At 37.5% G+C, this 24,180-nt stretch overlaps 1 protein-coding gene across 2 annotated transcripts in view; it reads right to left on the bottom strand.

Annotated features, from left to right (window-relative positions):
* The window catches only part of CNTNAP5 (contactin associated protein family member 5), a 761,255-nt gene that overhangs the window by 576,074 nt on the left and 161,001 nt on the right, over positions 1 to 24,180 (bottom strand). For both annotated transcript variants that reach the window (XM_063097434.1, XM_063097424.1), the window contains exon 2: positions 15,221 to 15,325. In XM_063097434.1, coding sequence (XP_062953504.1) covers positions 15,221 to 15,325 — 105 coding nt within the window. The remainder of the gene's footprint in view (positions 1 to 15,220; positions 15,326 to 24,180) is intronic.

A 24,180-nucleotide genomic window follows, 5' to 3' on the forward strand; every position in this document is an offset into this window, starting at 1 on the left:
CATTCATTAACACATCGAATTAAGAATTTTCTGAACCCAGGAGCTTCAGCCTAAGCTCTTAAATGGAGGGATGCTATCTGGATGATAATTGCCAAGGACTCTGCCTGCTGCTGAAGATGCTCCCTGCATTACAGCTAATCGGCAACACACCCAGGGTTGCCATGGTTGCTATGGAAAACATTTTGTTCCTTCCACCAAACAATAAATGTGTTTTTGCAAATGATAAGAGTGGCCTGAAGATGCCATTTGTAGTTGCTCTAAAGACACACTGCACCCACACCACCTCCCTGTTCCTGAATTATTCTCTAAATTGGGAGTGTAACATACACACACACACATATATATATATATATTTGGCAAATTGAAGACGTTAACTAAGGCAGTGATGTCTGTAATTGTGGCTTAAATATCAATGACTATTAACTACAAAAATTCCCATAAATTCTGCAGTTTAAATCTAAAGACATTTCGTGGAAATTTAAATTTAAAGGAAAAAGTAAATTTAATGGAAAATAATTTCACCTCAGATTTTTATAACATCTATAGTATCTCAATAGTTTTTGAAACACAGGCTCCTGGATTATTTGGAGGCTATGTCTTTTTTTTTTTTTTTTATTTCCAGCATACCCAAAGCTTTATGCTCTATCTACCGCATTATTGGAGACTTTTGGAGAAAAGGTGGAATAAGGAGATCTTGAACCATATGTCAGGAGACCTGGTTCAAGACCCAGCTTTGCTCCTGAGGTTACATTAGATGAGAAATTCTCAAATATATTCCATCCCACAACCAGAATGGTTGGGCAGCTTTTCCAAGATCATAGAATTAGTAAACAGCAAATAGGGGATTAGAAACTAAGAAATTTGGATCCAGCACCCAGGCTCTTCCCTCTGCTACAAATGGCCTCTCAACAGTACTGGCAAATCACTGTCATTCTTGTCCTCTCCTTCCTCCTAATAGAAATTCTCACTAGAAACATAATTCACATTAGCAATATGTTTAGTGTCTTGCTTGATCTTATGAAAATCAATGATAGTATTTTTGATTTCCATTTGCTAGGGAACAAAGCAGCCTCAAAGGGCCAACTAGCTTATCCAGGTTACATGGCTGGAGACTGCTGTCCAACCCAATTATTCTGATTTCTAGTCCTTGCCCAAGGTTTTAACAGGGACCAAAGTCATAAGCAAACAGAGAGAGATCCTTATTAAAGAATTCTAGGCAAAGTTTTTTTTTTTTTTTTTTTTTTTTTTTTTTTTGTCGTTTTTTCGTGACCGGCACTCAGCCAGTGAGTGCACCGGTCAGTCCTATATAGGATCCGAACCCGCGGCGGGAGCGTCACCGCGCTCCCAGCGCAGCACTCTACCAAGTGCGCCACGGGCTCGGCCCTAGGCAAAGTTTAAAGTAAGGCAAGAAACCCAGGTCTCCTGACTTCTGGTCAGTCCCTGCTCAGTCTCTACCCCATGATGCTGATCCCCAGTGCTTAATTCCAAACTTCACACGCTGGGATAGGCGTTAAGAACAAAACAGAGAAACTGGTAGAAAATGGCAAAATTCCTCAGTTTCTACACTTATTTCCACTTATAACTCAGAAAGGGAAATGAGAATTGATTGATGTCACCTTTTGGAAATGGGCACAAAACAGATACACAGGTCTCCACTAAGCAATATTTCACAACTATCATTGAAAAAAAAAAAAAAAAACATTTAGTACAAGACCAACTGGAGCTAAAATAGTCCCTCCCACACATAGCATTTTCACACCTAATCTATTTTAAGCACACAGCCTGGCCAATTTTTTTAACCCTAAAATAAACCCTATGGGGAACAAGTTTCCCAGGTCCATCTTTCTCCCTGTCTTGCATAAGACCCTATAAAATACTAGCACATTCCCACAAATGACTGGCATTCTGACTGGAATTACTAGCTGATCTTTATTTATTACACAGTTGGAATCTCTGTAAGCAAAGGTCTGAGATTTTTCAGGGACAAAGCTACCTAGTAATGGTAATGAGTAAAGCAAAAAGGCTCTCCCATAAACATTCTGCAGTGTGTGTAAGAAGAATAACAACATCACAAACATGTTTGTAATGCTCAAGAGGATTTCCTGCCCTCTCCCTGCAGCTCTATCTTCTATGTGTAACAGGACCTGTTGCTGGACAAGAAGCTGTGAGTCTGGGAAGTTGTTGGTGGAACACTGCACATCATCCTGCTGCTGGACAGAACCTGAGTACTGCAACCTGGCTCTGGTCAGGGCTCCTACACTTCTATCCACACATTAATTTGGGGAAAAGGAGACTCCCAGGTGTTGAAAAAGTGTGGCCTTGACAAAACACCCTGTAGGATTCAAAAAAGATACAAACCTGTAGGAAAACATAGAGTGTCCATGTTTGAGATCAGTTTGCAGAAAAGAACAAAGGGGCTCCTGAAAGGAAATTTATATACGGGAGGGAAGAGTTTTGATCTGAATCAGATCCAGCTGTCGTAGTTAAGGGCTGTTTCATGAGCAATGTCTGGGGTGAGTGGTTTGGGATATGACTTAGTTTTGGGTTCCCTGGAAGTCATTATGAGATAAGGGTTTGGATGCAAGTAGCTCATTTGGTAAGTGATCTCAGGAAATCAGGTGACGATAAGGGAGATGAGACAGAGAAGGCAAGAAAGCCAACCCACTGTGCATAATGAAGCCACCATTCCTGTGAGGGAGCTTAATCCCACCTGTGCAGAGTTATCTCTTTTAAATGGGGGGGGGGGGTTTACACACCAGCTTTGTCAGGTATTGATTAGAGGCCATTGGAGAGGAGGCTGGTGTCTAAAACACAGAGAAAAAGACCTGGGGCAGAGAGTGGAAGATGTAGCTACTGAGGTTGGAAGTGATTCTGTGGAGGATGTTCTTGGGATCCACCCAGATCCTCGTCAGCAGGTGGATTTATCCCCTAGCTGCTGGTGCTAGCTGACAACTAGAGATTTCCCATTTTCCAGAGATTTGTCCTCAGCCTAACAGAAGCCTGCTTGACTGGGAAGCTACCACTTCCCTGTCCCCATCTTAGCCCGTGTGAGACTGATAACGAGGTTGGTTCAAAAGTTCGGTCCCATTGTCTCAAGGCTGACTGACTAATGGTGCAGTCCGTAACCTACAACTTCCAACTTCCTCTTGGCATCTGATGGAAGCTAGACTTTAGCAGAGACTACATTCTTGCTAGCTCTGTCCCCTGCTTTATTCTTCTTCCCCCACCCCCTGTCTCCAGAAAGCACTACCCGCCCCCTCCCCAAATCACTTCAGCAAGGAGTCCCATCTCAGCTCAGCTTCAAAAGAACACTCAGCCTCACTTCTAAGATGCTGGCCTGTACGGAAGTGAAGTCTCAGGGATATGGACACCTATAGCATCTGTGACAGTATGTCTACCTGGCCACACACCTGTGTGCCTCTCTCTGTCTATAGAGAGAAAGCTGTACAATATTATTATCTCAAAGAATGCTCATTACTCAGGCAGTTTTGCTGTGATGTCAATAACTATCTTTCCTTTTGAAGACCGGAACCATCAAGGCCCTGGTGGATGAAGGGATATCTACCCGCCCATTTCACAATTTAGAAGTTATGTAAAAAGTGAGGCAGATCAGAAGGAAGGCAGATGGGAGTCAGAAGATTTGGAGTTCATTCCTAAGGAGGATATCTCCCGTTTAAATGCCCCTTGCAGACCAAGGTTTAATCAGTGATTAATATATCCATAAAAACACCCAGGCATTTTTAGCAATGTAGGTGGGAAGGTCATGTATGTAAAACTTGAACATTCAGAACTAATTTTTCAAGATGATAGTGGATATTTAAATTTGAATGTAATTCAACTTAAGATTAAATTAAAAATTTAGTTCTCTAGTCACATTAGCCACAGTTCAATGCTCCATAGCCATGTGTCATTAGTGGCTACTTGTTGGAGGGCACAGTTATACAGCATTTCCATCCTTGGAGGATTGAGCAGCACTGCTTGGGAATTTTCTTATAAAATGGGTGGAAGCTCAGTTCTATTTTAATTTGACAAATCAATACACTCTAACTCTACCCATCTGCTGTTCAGACCTAAGGGGTTTTTTTTAGTGGATTCTAGCGGATTGTCTACACCCTATTTAATGGATATATAATTATTGAATTCCAACCAAGAGTAAAGCAGTGTAGATTCAGCAGCAAGATAAAACAGGCTTCCTGTTTTTAGGCATATAGAGAAAAAAATTACTCTCCCACGATCTTTGAAGGGAAAATTGGAGAGGTGGAATTGGGAGTCATTTTAAACTACAGATCTTATATTGTTGGCATTACCACTTAAAACTTTTCTCTTATGAGCTATGTTGCTTTTTACATAATTGAACATACTAAATTTAATTTGGTTTCTTGGAGCATTTGTGTTTGAAATACAGTACCCAGTTTAAGTCTGGTGTTTGAGTTAAAAGAGTCACTTTCTACCTTTGTAACTTTGGTCAAGTAATTTCCCTACTTATATAAAAATAATATGGTTACTGTCTACCCTACTAAGTTCCAAATAAGATAATATATGTCAACTTGTAGGTGCCACAACTATGAAGACAAAATTATTAAACATGAGTGGTTTTAATTATGTTCCCTTAAAAGTTTCATTTTCGGTATACTTTTGTACAACAGAGGAACTCTGGAATCAGTCAAAACCTTCATCAAAGTTACTCGTTTGCAGTATAACCCAATATAGCTCAAAAGAGAGTAGAATGCAAGTCAAAAACCATCTTACTAAAGCCATGTTAGAGCAAAGTCGTGGCAGAGAAAGCCAGAGGGAGAGAGAAGGGACAGATCAAATATTTACAGACATGGCTGATTATTCTCTTACTCCATATCACAACAGTAATCTAAAGTAACCACGGTAATTCCATCCCCATTGACTATGATTGCTTTCAGGAGTGAATTTATGAACAAATTATGGTTTATTGGATTTGGAAGAAGAACTGCTGGTGATGCAGGAGAAGGGTAGTCCTGGGTCTTGGGTTTTGGAGGAGTTTAGAGGAGTTTTTTTTTTTTCTTTTTAATTGAGAAATGTGTATATATTTTATTTATTATTTTATTTTTATTGAAACATAATTGATTGTACATATCCATGCGTACAGCATTGAATATCAATACCTGCATGCAATACATGATGCTCAAATCAGGATAATTACTATATTTATTCTTACACGATGCAATCATTTTTTGTGACCTTGTACCAATTTCTCACTAACATCCCCTCCCCCTCCTCCTTTCCCACCTCTGGTAACCTCAGTTCCACTCCCTCCTTTTGAAAATTCAACTAATTATTGTTATTGTTATATCATTTTCTTTCTTTTTTATTTATTTCTTTATTTTTTTGGTTCCCACTTAAGAATGAGGACATGCGGCATTTTTCTTTGTTTGCCAAGCTTATTTCACTTAGCATAATTTTCTCTAAGTTCATCAATGTTTCTGAGAATAGCAGAATTTCATTTTTTTTTTTTAATGGCAGAGTAGTATTCCATTGTCTCCTTATGTAGTCATCTGTTGATGGACATTTAGGTTGGTTCCAGCCTTGGCTATTATAAATACAGCTGTGATAAACACAGAAGTGCAGGCTCCCTTTGACATGATGATTTTCATTCCTTTGAGCAAATACCTAGCAGTGGGATTGCTGGATCATATGGCAGATCTATCTGTAGTTGTCTGAAGGACCTCCATACTGTTTTCCATAATGGCTGTACTAATTTACAGTCCCACCAACAGTGTAGGAGCGTTTCCCTTTCTCTACATCTTCACCAGCATTTGTTATTTTCTGTCTTTTGGATAACGGTTGTTCTGGAAGAGTTTCAATACTCTAAGCAATGGTTTTCAAACTTTAGTGAGCACCAGAATCACAATGGGGAACTTGGCAAAACACAGGTTTCCAGAGTTTCCGATTTAATATGCTGGCAGGAGTCCAGATGATATGCATTTCTATCAAGTTCCTTGATAATGTTTAACATGCTGCTGTTCCGGAGATTACACTTAGATGGCTTAAAATCAAGCCATAGGAGGCCATGGTGTCTTTGTTTCCCAGAATGTTGTTGTGTCTGGCTGAGATGCTGGGCAGGCATGTTAGCTCCAGAATGATACTAACACTGAGGGTGGCATTACTGATCTGAATCTTCCAGCCCTGGAGCCCGCCCTCATAGTGGACTTCCCTTTATGTTAGGTAACAAATTTTATTTTAATTTTTTATTGTAAAAAAACAGATACTGAGAAAAATATCAAGACATAAATGTTTAGCATAGTATGTTATTATAGAGTGAACACTCTTATAGCCACCCTGTCCCAGAAATAGAAGTACAGATGCCCCTGGATCTCCATGTGCCTAATCTCAATAATTTAATATTTTTTTCAAGCAGTGTGAGCTGTATTTCCTATTTATATACAGAAGCACACTACTAAAGATATGCCAGAATACTATCTACTATTGACATTTTTGTGGAAGAAATTCATTGGAGAGAATTCTTCAGCAAAACAAATGATAAGGATTCTTTGATAAAATGTGTTTATTTTTAAATCAAACACTTACATTGATTAGAAAACTAAAGTCCCCATTTAAACAACCAATTTCATATATGAATATAATTAAGTGCAGTGTGAGACACTAAAAAGGGGAACTAAGAAGGAATCATTATAGGAGAAGGGGCATTAAAATTGGAATTCTGGAGAAAGAATAAAAGAAAACAGCAAGATTATATCAACTCCTCTTTTCTGGTTCTTTAGAGTTTGCTATATGTCACCATTTTCACTCCCTTTGGCGGATTCTGTAATCCTTAGCTCATCTCTTTAATGACATTTTCATAATGTCTAAATGAAAGACTTCTTCTAGAGGGGTAAACAGATACTGTAGATCCCAACTATCCCAGGTTCAGCAAGGTAGGAGTATCTGCCATACAATGTGCTATTCAAACACATCTTATTTCCTCCTGATGTGACACACATTGCAAAATACATTGCCAGTCACTAGACAAATATAAGTCACTCATAATCCTGCTCTTAATTCCATTATTATACTTTTAACTTACAATGTTTTAAGTTAAATACAATGCACTGATCAATTAAGAAGCTCTCACCTGTTTGCAGATTGGTGATTCACCGAGCTAGAGTTTTATGGAGTGCAACTTAGAAATAATCTCAACTTGGACCTTCAAAAGAAGTGACCAGTCATCAGGAAAAAAAGAAAAGGGTGAAGTACATGAGTTGATGTATGACTTTCATTTTGCCAAATGGTGATGTTTTAAATTTTTGAGGCATTATATTATTATGAGCAAAAGTATACAAACAATCCGTCTCTTTCTCCCCTATCATAGTTTTGTTTTGCAATTAGCCTGGTTGAATAAAGGACCATCACACTGAGTTTGTCTTAATTTGAGACAGGGTCCCAAGGCTATTACTAAACAGCAGAAGATTTCTATTGTGTATTTCTTAGTGATCTATAGCTGTCCTCCTAAGAGAAGAGACCTAGGGCATTCGTCATTAAAATATCGAGGTCAAGGTTAGTTTTTTTCCACGGGCATATTAGGCCACAATTTGATTTTCAGGGCACTGGGGAGGCACAGATACACAAATCTCTTTCTCTCTTGATATCCAAAAATCCAGTCATTGTGATTAAAATACTAACAACCCTAGGTGAAAAGCTAGTTGAAATGCCAAATTTACCCAAAAGGAGCGACTATTATGCCAACAACACCTGTATTCAGATTAAGGTCTCAGGTCAACATGAATACAGTTGATGTGGATTAGACAAACATATATTTAAATCCAAGGCCTGCCAAAACAAACTGTATATTCTTGGGCCAGTGACTTAACCTAAGTCTGTTTCTTCATCTTTAAAAATGGGAATAATACCAAGTATCTTAGAGTATTGGCATGATGATAAAAATATAGAGAGAAAGTTACTAACATGGTTCCTTTTCCATAATAACTTAGCCAAATTTGATTTATTTTCATACAGGTGAAAATCAAAGGAACAGAAGATTTAGGGGTGCTCTAGAATAGTGCATCTCAATTTTAATGTGCAAATGCAACAGTTGTTAAGGTATAGGCTCTGATCCAGCAGTTCTGGGTAAAAGCTGAGGTTCCGCATTTTTAATAAGCCGCCGGGTGATGTCCATGTTTCCACCCCCGGAGCACACTTAGAGTAGCGAAGGCGAATATGAGATGACAAAGGAAGCAGAGATCTTGATACTTACGATGCTTGGGGCTGCTAGGACAGTACAGGTGCTGGAAAGAAGGAAAGGGCACTTCAAGGAGAAAGGAGAGATTCCAGTGACCACTTTCTGCACATCTCACTGTCTTTTAAACAGATTAGTTTATGACCACATCATGCCTGGCTCAACCAATCCAGGTGGGAGACTGGTGCTGTTTTCAGTGAACAGACTTTGTATTGTTGCCTGCAAAGTTAGATTCTCAGGATTCTCCCCTGGCTCTGTGGAACAAGTCCCTAGACAGCTGATGCCATGCTAATTTTTCAAATGAACCCTGATTCCTGCATTGTTTCCAATCCCCAGCTCCCCATGGACAGCCTCATGACACTAAACTGAAAACCACTTCCAAAGACCTGCACGGGTCCTCAGCATTTTGTAAGTAGTGCTGCCCTAGTGGGGTGGCAGTGTGTGCGTGGATTCTATGCCAAAGAAAAGGCAAGGGTTTTAATCCTCTTCATCTGTCCATGAGCCCAGGAAGCTGAAAATGCCTTGACATAAGAAATCAAATTCTCCATGGCAACAAAATTGTCACGCTAGAAACACACAATCTCAACTTACACAGTCAAGCATCTCAAAAAATAGATTGAGTGAGGAAAAGGATTAAAATTTCAAGAAACAAATCATAAATGCAATTGTTTGCAAACTGAATTTGGAAAAAAAAAATGGGAAAGAAAAATACAAGTTTTTCCTCCCATGGGGCTGAAGATGTCTATTCCTATCAGTCTTTTAATCACATAAAGTAACTTAAATCCTTCCCCTCATTTTCAAGAAGCTCTAACCCTTTGCTCAGCGGCTTCATGCTGAACCACCAGCTCCTACGCTTCCTGCTGACAGTAAGTGCTTCTCAGAAGTCCAGCTGACATTAAAGCCTGGATCAAAAGCTTTCTAGCCACAAAACAAATCACATTTGACAAAGACAGATCCTTCCTAAGCCACAATTATACAGATTGACTTGGCAACCTAAGTTAATGGTGATCTGACCCCCAGCTTAATGTATTATGTCTTTTTTTCCCCTCAAAAGTAATTAGTTCTCTTTTTTGCTTTTCATTTTCTTTGTGTGTGATGAGATGGAGGCTGAAGGGTATGTGGAAGTGCGAGAACAAAAATTCCATTTGGTAAATCCCTTCCACAGATGAGATAGCAGTGTGGAGACTATTTCAGTTGGGCTTTAACCATCTAATCCCCCTTGTCATGTGGTGGATTGCCCAGATCTTGACTGGCACAGCAATACCTCAGATCAACAGCTGTTTTCAAGGGTATGTTTTCTCTCAGAAAGATTAGTTTGTCATTGACAAAACTCATTAAACTTGCTTTCCTCAGAGTTGGAGGGAGCTCATCAGACATCATTTGCCCAGCACATGCTTCCTATATTGTTCCTTTCACCTTTTGAGTTGATCGAGGTTTCTGCCATGGTAAACTTGCCAGCTGAGCACCCTGGGTATAGGTCCGATGTTGTATACTTGAGTTCTGAGCACACACTGGGAGTAAAGTGTTCCTTAATCATTCATGTTCAATATATGCCAAAGGTAATTTTTAAATGTTGCCCAAGGACTTTAGTGGGATCTCATCCACGTGAAATAGTTCAGTAGTGATGAGCCACAAGGAAGCCATTGAGCACACTCAATTCTACTGAGGCAGATTTAGTTTTATGGAAGTCAAAGGCTTTACAATTTGTATATCATCTTGAGTAGAATATGAGGAAGCTCCTTGACAAGTGTGGGAAAGGCTGAATGGCATAGAGCAAAAGGAAGTAATTACTGTGATAAACGAATGAGTTAAGTATGTTAAGAAAAAACTACCCAAAGTTTAAAAATTAGAAGTATAGTATGTCCTATTAAGATCACCCTGGAGCAATTTTTTAAAAATCCACCCAATAACTATTTCATTGACCAGAAGGCACCCGCCACTTGGTCTTGCTATTTGGTTGATTAGATCTTAGATACTGTAAAGTTACATGTTAACTTACAAATATATGTCCAACAGAGAAGCTATAATCCCCGAGTTTTATTTCCCTGTACGATATTGTGATGGTTAATTTTAAGTCACAATCTGACTGTTTTAAGAGATACCCACATAGTTGGTAGAGTGTTATTGTTATTTCTGGTTATATCTGTGAGGGCATTTCCAGAAGAGATTGGCATTTGAATCAGCGGACTGAGTAAGAAAAAGATCTGACCTCACAAATGTGAGCAGGCACTATCCAATCCATTGAGGGCCCAGGTAGAACAAAAAGGTAGAGAAAAGGTAAATTTGCTCTCTGTCCATCTGTTCTGGTCATGGCACATCCATCTTCTCCTGCCCTTGAACATCAGACCTTAGGTGTTTGGGCACTGAGGCTTACACCAATGGCTCCCCAGATTCTCAGGCCTTTGACTTCAGATTGAGAATTATACCATCAACTCTTCCAGTTGTCAGGCCTTTGTGCTCAGACTGAAATATACCACTGACTTCCCTGACTTTGCAGCTTGCAGAAAGCATATTGTGGAACTTCTTGGTCTCCATAATCATGTGAGCATCTTCCCATAATAAATATCTTCTTATATAGCTATGTACATCCCACTGGCTCTTTTTCTCTGGAGAACCCTGACTAATACAGACATTAACTAGTTTTGTATCTATCCAGTAATTTTATTCTAATATTTTTTCTTTCCTCAAAAAATGTCTCTGAATACCCAGTGCCTCAAAATACTAGCTTAATTATCTTAATGTTTTCCTCCTTAACAAGTTGAATAATGTTTTTGATGTGCTTATTCTATATTTGTATGTAAGCTATATTTTTAAGTTATTGAAAAATCATACTTTGACAAGTATTTATTACTCACCTATTTTAAACTATCCCCAGGGTATCAAAAAAAGTGAATGTATATCTCGGTATCTAATCTTTCAGAGTTTAAATTTAGTTCAAAACAGATGCTTGTGTGTGTGTGTGTGTGTGTGTGTGTGTGTGTGTGTGTGTGTGTGTGTGTAAAAACTGGCACTTAAACATTTAGAAGAGACGTGGGCTTGGTACTGGGTGGTACAACTAAAGAAGGCAGGTTCACATGCCCTCTTGAGGGAGAGAAGGAAATGAGGCTAAATAAAACAGGTCATCATGATTATGTTCTGTTAGGAGTTTGTTAGAAAGAAGCACATGCTAGGACTTGAACAGTTAAGGCAGAGTACAATGAGATAAGGCCCTGGGTATTGAAAAAGGCAGAGTGGAGAAGTGCCCAGTATACTCACAGTGATTGCTCATTGCTTTCTAAAGTAAATAACATTTTTGGGGGTATTACACCAATAACACAGGCAACAAAAGCAAAACTTAAACAAGTGGGATTATATCAAACTGAAAATCTTCTGTACAGCATAGAAAACAATTAATGAAATTAAAAGGCAACCTATTAAATGGGAGAAAATATTTACAAACTATATATCTTACAAGGGGTAATATCGAAAATATATAAGGATCACACACAATTCAAAAGCAAAAACAAACAACCAAATAATAACAAATAAGCCAATTAAAACATGGGCAAAAAATTTGAATAGACATTTTCCAAAAAAAGACATACAGATGGCCAACAGGTACATGAAAAGGTGTTCAACATCATTAACCACTAGGGAAATGCAAATCACAGCCACAACGAGATATCACCTCACTCCTGTTAGGATGGCTTTTATCAATAAGAAAGAGGTAAGTGCTGGTGTGGGTGGGAAGGAAAGGGAATCCTCATGCACTAGTGGTGAGAATGTAAATTGGTACAGCCATTTTGAAAGCAATATGGAATTTTCTCAGAGAATTAAAAATCGAAATATCATATGAGATAGCAATCCTGCTTCTGGGTATATACCCAAAGAAAACAAAACAAATATCTCAAAGAGGTATCTGTACTCCCATGTTCATTGAAACATTATTCACAGTCAGCCAAGCATGGAAATAACCCAAGTATATGTTAATGGATGAATGGATAAAAACATACACAATGGAACATTACCTAGTCATAAAGAGAAGAAAATTTTGCCATTTGCAACAACAGAGACAAACCAGGTGAGCATTATGCTAAATGAAATAAACCAGAGAAAGACAAATACTGCATGCTCTCACTTCTATGTGGAATTTTAAAGGTTTGTAGTCATAGAATCAGAGGGTAGAATAGTGGTTGTCAGGGACCGGGAGTGGAGAAAATGGAGAGATGTTGGTCAAAGGGACAAATCTGCATTTATAAGATGAATAAATTCTGAGGATCAAATAATACTGCATGGTGTCTATAGTTAATACTCTACTTCCAATTTGCTAAGAGAGTATATTTTATGTTTTCTCTCTCTTTCTCTCTCTGTCACTCACACACACACACACACACACACACACACACACACACACACACACACACACACACAGATAAATCTGTGAGGTGATGGATGTGTCAACTAACTTGACTTGGACTATACTTGAGAGAGAGAGAAGTCAACCTCCTCTCTGCACACACTCATGCTAGCCTTGGGCTCAGGATTCCCCAAGGAGCAGGACAATTAAAATAAATTGGAGCAGAGACATCTGTACCAAGCCAATATCTGTCCATCTGGGAAGGAGCTAGTCTATGATCAGATACAGTTTCCCCAGAAACTGCCAAGGAGCTATTGGACAGTAATGGCTTTCTGCTGCTGCACAATTTGGGTGTCTCTGGAAGACCTGTTTTGGGACCGTATAAAAATCTGCCAACCTGTGTTTTTCTCCTGAAATGAAAAGGGGGCTTCCCCTCTCCAGTCCAGTTCTCTACCCTGCAATGAGAAAGATTATTTGGGTATGCAAGTCTGGGCTCAATCTGCATATCAGGCTGCAAGATAGGGATTATTAGGCAACATTAAAGGTAAAAACTGAGGTTGGAAGTAGGTAAATGACACACAAACACTCACAATTTATAAGTACTATAGCAAGCATTTAAATGGTCACTGATTAGTTTCCCAGTCACTTTTCTTTCTACTACACACCTCTTCAACCTGTACTGTGAATTGACTTGGTAATGTGGTGGTTATAAGCATAAACTTTGGATTCAGATTACTTGTTTGTTTGTTTGTTTTTAATTTGTTATGTATTATTAGCAAATTCATTATTACAAATCGTGATTTTTCTTTCTGCTCTTTACCTGACCTATCACGCCCCAAGCCCCCTCCCTCCCCCTCCATCTCTGGTATCCTTATGTTTCAAGTTTAAATCCAAGCATTTCTGCTTTTTTACCTGTGTGATCTTGGGGAAATTATGCAATTCCTCTGAGCCTCAGAAACCACTCCTGAAAGTAAAAGGTAATAATTCCTACCTTACAACAGCTTTTTGAGAACTAAATACCGTAACATAGATGAAATGCTTAAGAATATTTTTGGCAGAATATTCAACAAAAGGCAGTATTAGTACAAAATTGTTATTAATATTTTCCTACTGGGGTCTTTGATGAGTCATTTTTTTTTTCCTTTTAGAATAGTATTCATAAATGACGTTTTTGGGGGGAGGAGGGGAGGTGGTTCAATAATTCCTTTCTTATATTGCAGGGGTTTCTTTAGCCATTTCAATTATTCCAGTTTATCAGGAGAAAACAAGTCACAAAAATCAATCCCCAGTATCTTTCTCTTTATCCTCCTCTTTGAACTCCTCATTCCCGCTCCCAGGACCTAATATGCAATTCTTTTTGCAGGTTTTTCTTCACCAATGCTCAGATATCTTTTTCCCTGAATTCAATGGTTTTTCTGTAGCTTAGGCTATTCAGGCTACCAATGTGTTCTATGGTGATCTGAACAAAATGGGAAGCAAAATTATCTTTCCCAACAATTCCACTGACTCTTCACACACTCTGAGAACCATAAAAAGTATTAAATGACTTTCCCAACAAAACCATGGAGCTTGTCACCTTTTAAATTACCTATCCCATTATAATAGAAATCCTGTAAAATGTAGGACAAAACAAACAACAAATATACAAATAAACACTACAAGTTGATCTCACTATTAATGGAGATTCAAAACTATAAATTAAAGTTTTAACAAATTTAATCATTTGCATCTAAAAATAGTAATATCATTAACACAACAACCAATTAGAACTTATTCCAGAATGCAAAGATGGTTTGACATTGAAAATTCTACTAATGCAGTTGGTCTAATATATCAATGGGAAATATAATCAACAGTAATTAATATGAACTCTAATAGATCAGTGGATCTCTTGAAATTGCATACAATTTTTTTGACCCAGAAAAAAGTTTATAATATTCATCAGATATTCAAATATCATCAGATATTTAAAGTCTTTAAAAATTGAAATAGTTCAAATCTCTCTCTATAACTATCTCTGTATATATTATAAAAGTCAACATCCAAATCTGATGATAACATATCTGTGTAGACATTATACAGTATTTGTTAAAGGCCTTTTACATTAGAGACTAGTTGAGAGTGTCTACTCTTACATCTATCACACTTTGTAAAACTACACACCAGACACTTAACCACAGTTATCTCTAGCCAGTAGGATTACAGATTATTTGTATTTTCTTACTTTTAATGAATAGAATTTTACTTTAAAAAATTTTAGTAATATTAATTTGATGGTGAAATTAAAGTTATTGACAGAAATGTTTAATAAACTTTATTATTACCATAAACATATTGCCATAATAATATGTTTTGGTAGATATTTTTGTTAGATACATGAAATGTAAAAATAAAGCAAATGGGTTTTTTTTGTTGTTGTTTGTTTAATAGTTTTCACAAAGGCTTCTTATGATAAGCAAAACGTGAATTCTGTGGGTGGAGGAATACGACTCAGTAAACTTTGAATGTGCATTATATGATGGGGAGTATGGTTGCATTAGATTTTAACTATCCCCCCTCCCAAATCTTCTGAACCCTGCTTTGGGACATGATCCCAGTGTATGAAAATGTTTGCTTTTTTCCATTTACCCACTGTGTGCTTATTCGGCACTTGGCTTTAAGATTTTGGTCACTCTACTTACCAACTCTCCAGTTGAGTTGAGCTGGGCTATGAGTACCAGTGAGGTCTGAGGAACTGGAAAAAGCCATTGGAGAAAGCAGGGATGCTAATGGGTCATCACAGTTGTCTAAAATGATGGGATGAGAGAGAAAGAGAGAGACCAGATTTTATTAGCAAGAGCTATTCCTTGAAGAGAGATGTCATGACATTAACTACCATCATTTATTAACTACGTGCTCTGCATAAAGTCATGTGTTATTGTATCTAATTCTCAGTACAACCCTGATGGACAGGTATAATTTCCTTGTCAAGTAGGTTGTCTAAGGTTACAAAACTAAAAAGAAATAGTGTAGCCAGAGTTCTCACCCAGGTTAGTGTGACTCAAAAGTTCAACTACCCATCCATTTCTATAATCAACTACCTAGGCAATGCATCAAATTATTGTTACTGAGCTTATTTTATAAGAAGGAAACTATTACATGGGAACATTGTTTAATTCCTCTCTCATCTTTGATCCTCAAGGACCCGTATAATAATTGTGTCTAGAGAAATATGATAATTTAGAATGTCTTACTCCCAGTTGTGTGAAAGTTTTTGAAAAAACAATCATTCTAATAATTCATCTCTATTCCATGAAGCAACAGAGAATAGTTCCAGATCTTGTATAATCTTGAATGTGATATTCACTTTAATAGCTACCCCTCCAGCCTTTCCTAAATGTGGTAAGTGTGCTTTCCAAGGCTTCTTTGATGATGTTCAACTGTGAAACAAAGTCTGTTGATGGGCAGAAATGCTGTTCTTGAAAACATATATATGTCTGTCCAGGTTGACACTGGTGCCCTGACAATCCCTGTCCTTCACTCTTTGCATATTGGGGCTGTGGTTTGGATGTTTGTTTCCTCCAAAAGTGATGTTGAGATTAAATTGCCATTGTAACAGTGTTAAGAAGTAGGACCCTGAAAAGTGATTTTGCCAGGAGGGCTGCACTCTCATGGGTGTGTAATAAAGGTTTTTGGGAATGGGTTCTCACTTTCCCTGTTGCTCTCACTCTCTCACCTTCTGCCATGTGATGACAAAGCAAGAAGGCCCTTCCCGGATGCTGGTTCATAGATATTGGACTTTACAGCCTCCATAATTGTGACACTATAAATTTCTGTTCATTATAGATTGGCCAGTGTCAGTTACTTTGTTATAGCAGCACAAAACACACTAAAACAGTTAGTGACCTAAATGTTCTGTGATAATTTGCATATGTGTTTGTATCTTCTTTGTGGAATCCTACCAAAGATTCAGGTACATAATCTGCCTTCCATAAAAGTTTGTTGAGAGAATGGGATGGTAAGAAAATAAAGGTAGGAAGAAAAGAAAGGATCAATCAATCAATCAGTCAACATAATAGTATCAACATTATTTTCCATTTTTCCATTTTGTACACAATTGAACTTGCAGGATATTGAAAATAACTTCATAAAATCTAGACATACCTCATTCAAAACAAATTTGAAATAGTTTCAAAGTAAACTTCATGGTAATAAAAGCTTTCAGGAAGAATTTATTTGATATAATTTTAAAGAACACTTACATAGGATTATGCTTGTTTATCCAGTAAATTCTTAGAGAACAGTATTTCAGCTAATTGCAAGAAAATTAATCAGAAACATAAGGATTAAATTCTTGTTTGTTAAGTGTATTTAAAAAATCAACTGGCAATGAGTATTTTGAGTTTTTCCCAGACACAAATGTTTGAAAAATATTTTGAGGTATTTGACAAACATAAAACAGAGCCAGATTCTCACTGAAGAGGAATGACATAAAAATCACAGAAATGGTGCCTCAGCAGTACAGTCATCTCGTGAATGCAAAGCAGAACTCGGGGGTCTTTACTTTTGGCATAAGATGCAAGTGAGTGGAGGTGCATACACACCTCAAAGCACTTGTTTGATAAGGCAAATTTTTGCACTATTTATATATTAGGAAGCAATTTGAACATCATGCAGCTCTCGCATTTGCTTATTCCTGTTCTGTCATCAAGAAACATGAGATGATTGGTCAAGAGACACGAAGAATGATTGCATATTGTAATGATGAATAAGCTAACTATACTGATCTAACCACCACACATTGTACACAATTATTGAAAATCAACATTGTACCCCATATGTATGTAAAATAAAAATTAATTAATTAATTTTTTAAAAAGAAACATCAGATGAATGCAGAAAAATGAGCCCCACAGGAGTAAATAAAGCACACACATGCACATGTGTACATACATGTACACACACACATTAGGCAGCAACATGATATCTAAGTTCACAGCAGTGTTATGAACCTGACTCATCTACATCTTCAGCTGTAACCCTACTCCCATTTCAAATAACCCTCTTTCCACCATTTTAGAGTAACTCAGAACCCTTCTGATACCCACTTCCACAAGCAACCTGCAGCTCTTTTCGAGGTAAAGTGCCATATTTATTGTAGTATGTATATACTTCTTAAAAATTTAACATGTCTAAAACTGTACTATCCTTTTTATTAGGTCCTTATAGCATTTTTGAGTGTTGTGTCCCTAAACCCTACTTTTCACCTACGGCTTTACAAACCTTTCTTACAAAGTTTTTATTATGCAATTAGCAAGTTATTTTTACAAATCCATCTGTTGTGTTGCAGCAGAATTGGCTGTACCCCTTTAGATATTTCAAGTCAATTCAAGTCACACATCCCTCTAAAAACAATGATGGAATTTAATTTTTCTCCTCTTCTTATAGTGGTCCTTGAGTAAAAATGTAAATTATTAAAATGATCATGGAACAACAAAAGTAGAAGTGACCTAATTATTTAAACTTAATTTAGTTCAACAAATATTTATAAGGTCCTACTTTGTGCTTGTCCTCAGAGAGACATTGGGGTTAGATTTGAGTAAAATAGAGTCTCAGACCTCAAGGAGCTCACAGACCATTGAGAAAAAAAACAATGTAAATAAATAAATAAACTGATGAAGAAGTTTATGAGATTTTTACCAGAGTTACATCAAAGCCAGTAAGATTGGTAACCAGCCTTCCAGATTTCCAGGCTAGTGATCTTTTCTATCTCCTCCAGCCCTATGTGGTCCCCTTCTTCACAAAGTAGTGGCCTTATGGGGGACTAAGTTTCCAGGGCCCCTTGGTCCCATGGGAACAGCTGCCCATTAGTATCTTCCTTACTAACTGTTCCCTCCTCTGGGAGGAATCTTGGTCTCTGGGGTCAATGGTTCTTCTCTGGAAATTAGCAAAATCATGAAAAACAATCAGTATGAATGGAAAGGTCTAGAGAAGATTTTTAAGGACTTTTTCCCTCAGACTCTGTGTATTTTAACAGTGGTTTTTGGAGGACCTATCTGGATTTTTGATCTCCTGTCCCTAGAAGTGATAAAAATGGAAATGTTTCAAGTCAGTAAGAAAGAAAGATACCCTTCCCCCCCAGAGCAGATAGGTAGTTTCCTCTTCCATTTCTATGTCAAGACCTCTGACAACCTCACCAAAGTTGATAACAGACCAGAGCTCTTATCATATTATCCCTTAGTCATTGGGAATCAAAGATTTGCCCATAAAAACATTCTAAATCCAAAGTGTGTACTCAGACATGTTTCCTATTTTAAAGCAGAGGAGAATGTTCTAGCATAAATGAGAAAAATAATCAGTTTTTGTTTTGTTTTATTTTATGATTTCGCACATGCTGGGATAGTGAAGAGGGCTGCAGCTAGGAGATTCTGATTCCTAGATTTGTTTCTTCTCTTGACTCTGACTCCAGATAATATATTCAAAGACACTAAGCTCTATTTCCATTGTCTGCAATAGTCATCCCTGCCATATCCAGCCATAAAATCATTTTAAAAACAAAACAAGAATAGATGGGGAAAAAAATAAGCCCCCCTTTAAAATATAAAGCCCAGAATGAAAAGAGAATGCAGTACATAAATTTCTGGTACTATCTGCTGCAATTGAGAGCAAGTGTTTTAACAATTTTATTTCTGGGATCTTGGTTTCTTTGCCACAACACTTGCCCAGGAATTGGTGTCCCAGTTAGCTCTTTTGCACTAAAGGTTTATGATCAGCCAGATGAGCAGGAGAAAAAGAGGAGGGGAAGTGGAAGAGGTGAAGACAGGTGTGTGAGGATGGCATCGCAGGCCAACCTCGCCTCTACAGCTGGCAGTCTTGCAGAGATGGGGTCGACCTCACACAGAACACATGGCTGGGAAGGAAGGAAAAGGAACGCCATCTGCTCCACTGCTCCTGCAGGCTTCAGTCGACAAACCGTGCTGTCCTTCAATTTCAGGCTTCGCTCGCATCGCAGCCTCTGACAATGTCTGCACCATGCTGAGTCCATCACTCAGTTCCTCCAAAAGTGTGTGTGAATGTTTATCTGTGTTTAATATGGAAAAAAGAAAAGGCTGAAGAAATCAGGGCATGTGGAAAGGCATGTGTGAAGTTTAGGGAAACAAGTGCTGAGGGCCTGAACTCAGCCTTCTTTCATGTCCGCTTCCAAGGGGACACACAACTTCCAACAGACGGTAGTGAGAAACGTTTCCAGGAGTGAACCAGACTTCACGGATGTGTTGCCCTAGTAAAGTATTTTCAAAGTGAGCTCTTCAAAAGCTCCTTCATGGGACTTTTTTCTGAAAGAGTTGTTGCAAAAATCAGATGAATTAAAAGGCTGTTAAAATGCAAACCCTATTTACATGTGATTCATAAGTCTCCATTTTTCTTCAACTAATAACTTTACTGTCATCTTTATGGGTTTTTTGTAACATAAAGGCCACCGTCTGGCCCACCCCCTGTCCATGTAGATAAAAATCCACACCTATGGGAGTGACCAAAGCACCTAGTTCATGCCATTCAACAGCTATTTAAACAATCCCAGTCCCATTTGCAAATTACTTAACCTTACATTCATAGTCTAAGAAGATTTTAGAACTAGAAGTAACCTCTGAAATTGTGGAATGCCAGCCCTTCATTTACAAATGAGGACATGGGGACTTAAGGAGATGGCAGGACCACCAGGGCTGTTCAGTTAATTAGTGGACCAACCTGGACCAAAACTCAGGTTTCCTCACTAGCTGCTGGTGACCACCAGGTCAGTTACTGCCAGTTCTGCATAAGGCAGGTGACCAATAGTTATGTTATTCATAATAATTGTTTCAATGGATGATTTTTTTTCCTGCAAAAGGAAGGACATAGTTTTATTTCCTAGACAACAGGAAAACATTAATAGAGAATAGTCTATAACTTTTAATAGAATTTAAATTTCTTTTCTATTTTTTCTTGCCTTCTTTATCTCTTCTTCAACACTCTCTCTTACCCCCGCCAAAATGTCAAACAAACAAAAAAGGAAGAACAAAGAAAAAAGGTAAGAAGAAAAATAATTTTTAAAATCGTTCATGTTCTTATTAACATTTACATGGATACTCGAGCATTTTGTCTGATACTTTTAATGTGAAGAAGTGGGGATAATTGTTCTTCAATAAATGTGTGCAGTTAAATACTAAAGGTCTTCTTTCACATTAATTAAAAGGTAAAGGCACTAAAGAGAATTTTGAGTAAATATGGCATTTCTGCAGCTTCTAAGAAATTATCATTGACTCTTTAAGATGATTCTACTTTAAGTAACACTTTTTTGTTGCCAACATATATTTTTATTCATTATTATTAAAATACCAACAGAGTTACAGATGGTACTGAAGTTAAATTGCATGCATCGTCTTGATTACCACAGTAAATTGTCTGTATATGGGGATTTGGAGCTTAAAAGATTCAGTCGTATTTATAGGTGAGATAAAATTCCTCTTAGTATTGCACACTTAATGGCCTACTTTGTTCAAAAGACATAAAGCGTGTATTTTGTGAAGTGCCTACAATGGTGCTTACAAGTGACAACTCATGTTTTTAGCCTCGTTTATTTTTCCCCTTGCTACCTATCATTTCACTTAGCAAACAACAAAAATAAATACTACAATATTACTCTTAAATCTGACCTTATCCTCCTTCTCTGCCATGAAACCCTAAAAGATAAATTACTTAGTAATGAGCAGACACAGAAAACATTGCTCTCTAAAATGAGTCATGAAAAGAAGGTCAAGTCCTCTCTATTCTGACATCCATCTCCAAATTAATACAGTACTTGGGTTTTTGGTCACCTGCTAGATATTCATTGTTTTTCTCTTTGCAGTGCGAAAACAGAATAAAGTCAAAGACATCGACCTTGAGTTGAAGATGCCAAGCATCTACTCTGAATTGAAAGATAATTCATATTTTTTAAAAGTTCCTTATGTTTATGAACATTTATGTGCAAAGGACAACTGGCCTGAGATTCAGGAGTCCTGGCCCTCCTCTTCTGCACTGTGAATGTACTCTCATGTTACCTTTCTGTATTTCAGATTCTTCAACTTTAAAACAGCAGGAGTTATTGCTTATTTTTTTCCATCAACAACACACTTTAATGAACACATCTGGGTATCAGATTTTCTATCAGGCTTTAAGGACAGTCAAAGAGATTATGGCAAATTCCCCAAACATGGTGGAAATGGACATAACACCACTTACTGCACTGTGATAGTGACTAGTGATGGATAAACGCAGCCACAGAAGGATGCAGGAATATACAGAAGAGAGGTTAGTCTTGTCTACGGATTAACAAGAGGGCTCTGGGATTCATTCCAGGCTTTAAAATGATTCTGTTCAAGATTTTAGGACAGATTTGATTTGAAGTTACTAACCTTCACTCATAAATGGCTAGCTAGGATTAATTGCATTATGAGTGAACCCAAAAAGTATAACAAGAAGCTAGCAGCAGCAGCCACACTTCTTTGGGAGCTTCCTGGTGCAGCTCTCCGTCTAAGTTGTTGGCAGTCACTGCAACAACTGCAAGAAGGAGACTATCATTCTTATTTTACTGATGAGGACTCTACAAGTTTCTTTGTCCATTTCACAGGCTAGTCAGTATCTAAACTGGGCTGTGAACCCAGGTCAGTGTGAATCTTTCTGCATGTCACCTTCTCAAAACATGCTTCCAATTCCTAAAAAGATGGCAAGTCTGTATCATGGACTTACAAGAGCTGATCTCCTACTTGACTGTCTCATTTGAACATAGCTCTTCTCTTCTTGGATTTTCAAGAACACCTGTAAATTGATGTCTAACAACCCAAATTCAATGGCCCTGAAATAGCCTTCCCTAAATTGCTCAGCTCCCCAAATTTTTTTCCCAGACTGTCACTGATTTTATTTTGTTTTGCTTTGATTTTGTTCACAATGGACTGTTTGATTTTATTGTTTTCCTTTTCTATCCTTTAACCCAATTTATCAATGACTTAACCTAATCCAACAAATGTTTCTTAAGCCCTTCACGTGTGAGACACATACTCTGCTAAGATGTGGGGAATATAAAGGGTTATGCCAAGCAGGGCTTTTTTTTTTTTTTTTTTTTTTTTTTTTTTTTTTAATCCTAGGACTTAGTATCTGAGACTGCATATAAAATTTCAATGAATCTTTTTTGAGTTAAAGGATAAAAAACACAAGTCCTATTATGTTTTGTTCATTTTCTTCCTTAGAAATATCTCTGAGATTTACACTCTTTTTTTTTTTTCTTTTCCACAATTTGATTCTAGTTCAGTCTTTTCAAATATCATCTGTGATTTTTGTAATGGTCTTCTCAGTTAGTTTACCATCAGGCTCTACCATCCTTTCTAAAACCCTGCTTTCAACATGTTTCCTCCTGGTAGCATTATGAAGATAAAAGAGCAAAGAGGGAGTTCTTTGCCCATGATAGGTCCCTGCTAAACATAAAGTCAGGGTGTCTTTGATGGTGCTGCATATTGGTCAGAGTCAAAAGTGAGGTCCACCAGGCAGAGGTTGGGATAAAGGACCTGTTGCTGGGATCAGCTTTGGTCAGAACGCTAAGGACCATGTCTCCAAAAGCATCCCTCCCAGTGTCTAAACTCAAATATTAAACCTTTAGGATTATGAATGGTGCTTCATAGCTTAATTGGATTAGCTAGAAAATATTAAACTTTTTATCATATGAGGCAGAAAAGGTAAGATCCATAGATGAAAGGGATTGAAAATGTCTGGAATAAGAGGGGCTAAACTTGGTGGCTAGATTACTTTGGAGAATTTTTTAAAAGACTAAGAAAAAAACAGATCTTCGAAAAAATAAAAATTTACATACTCAAAATAATTCTACATTTAACTCTGCTTCTATATACCCCTGCACTCCTCATTTTCACCAATTAACATTTCATACCACACACACACACACACACACACACACCCATGGTTACAAAGTACTTTGTCAAATCAGATTCAGAATGTATTGTTTTTTTAGCAAAGCTAAATAAATGAATAAATGGGATGATACAGAAAGTTAAGATTGGAAACATGGGAAAAATATGGAAGACAAAATTTTTTTAAAATTAAAAATTATAAATGATGTCTTTTTACTTTAAAAAAGTAGATTGTTGAAATGATTATTCATAGGATATTAAAATGAGGGATAGGAGACAACTGAAGAATTGTAAAGATTGTCAGTTCAGTTGAGAATTTCTCTTCTGGGGCTGTCTTTCTCAGTAGATATGTATTCTTTTTTAATGCAATGGGCTGAATTTTCCATAGTAATCATGACCCTATGTTTAGTGGTTCTAAATTACACCGAAAATCCTGGTTACTCAGGAAACCATGATATTAAAGTGCAGCTCAATCAATCCATACACATTTACACATTTGCAGAGGTCTAGGGATAGTGTAAAAGAAACACGAAGATCTTTGTGTGTCATCAATCTGCTCATTGGAATTTAGGAAAATGCATGATTTAAAAATATTCTTGAGTCGTGGACTGGCTAGCTGATTGCTATCACAACCTGTGAGGTCAACAGCAACAGTTTATGAATGGATGGGATAAACACATATTAATTCGAGCAAACATTGATCTGTATTGATCTTTGTAGTTGAGAAA

The sequence above is a fragment of the Cynocephalus volans genome, chromosome 1, assembly GCF_027409185.1.
Source record: "Cynocephalus volans isolate mCynVol1 chromosome 1, mCynVol1.pri, whole genome shotgun sequence".
NCBI classification, from domain to species: domain Eukaryota; kingdom Metazoa; phylum Chordata; class Mammalia; order Dermoptera; family Cynocephalidae; genus Cynocephalus; species Cynocephalus volans.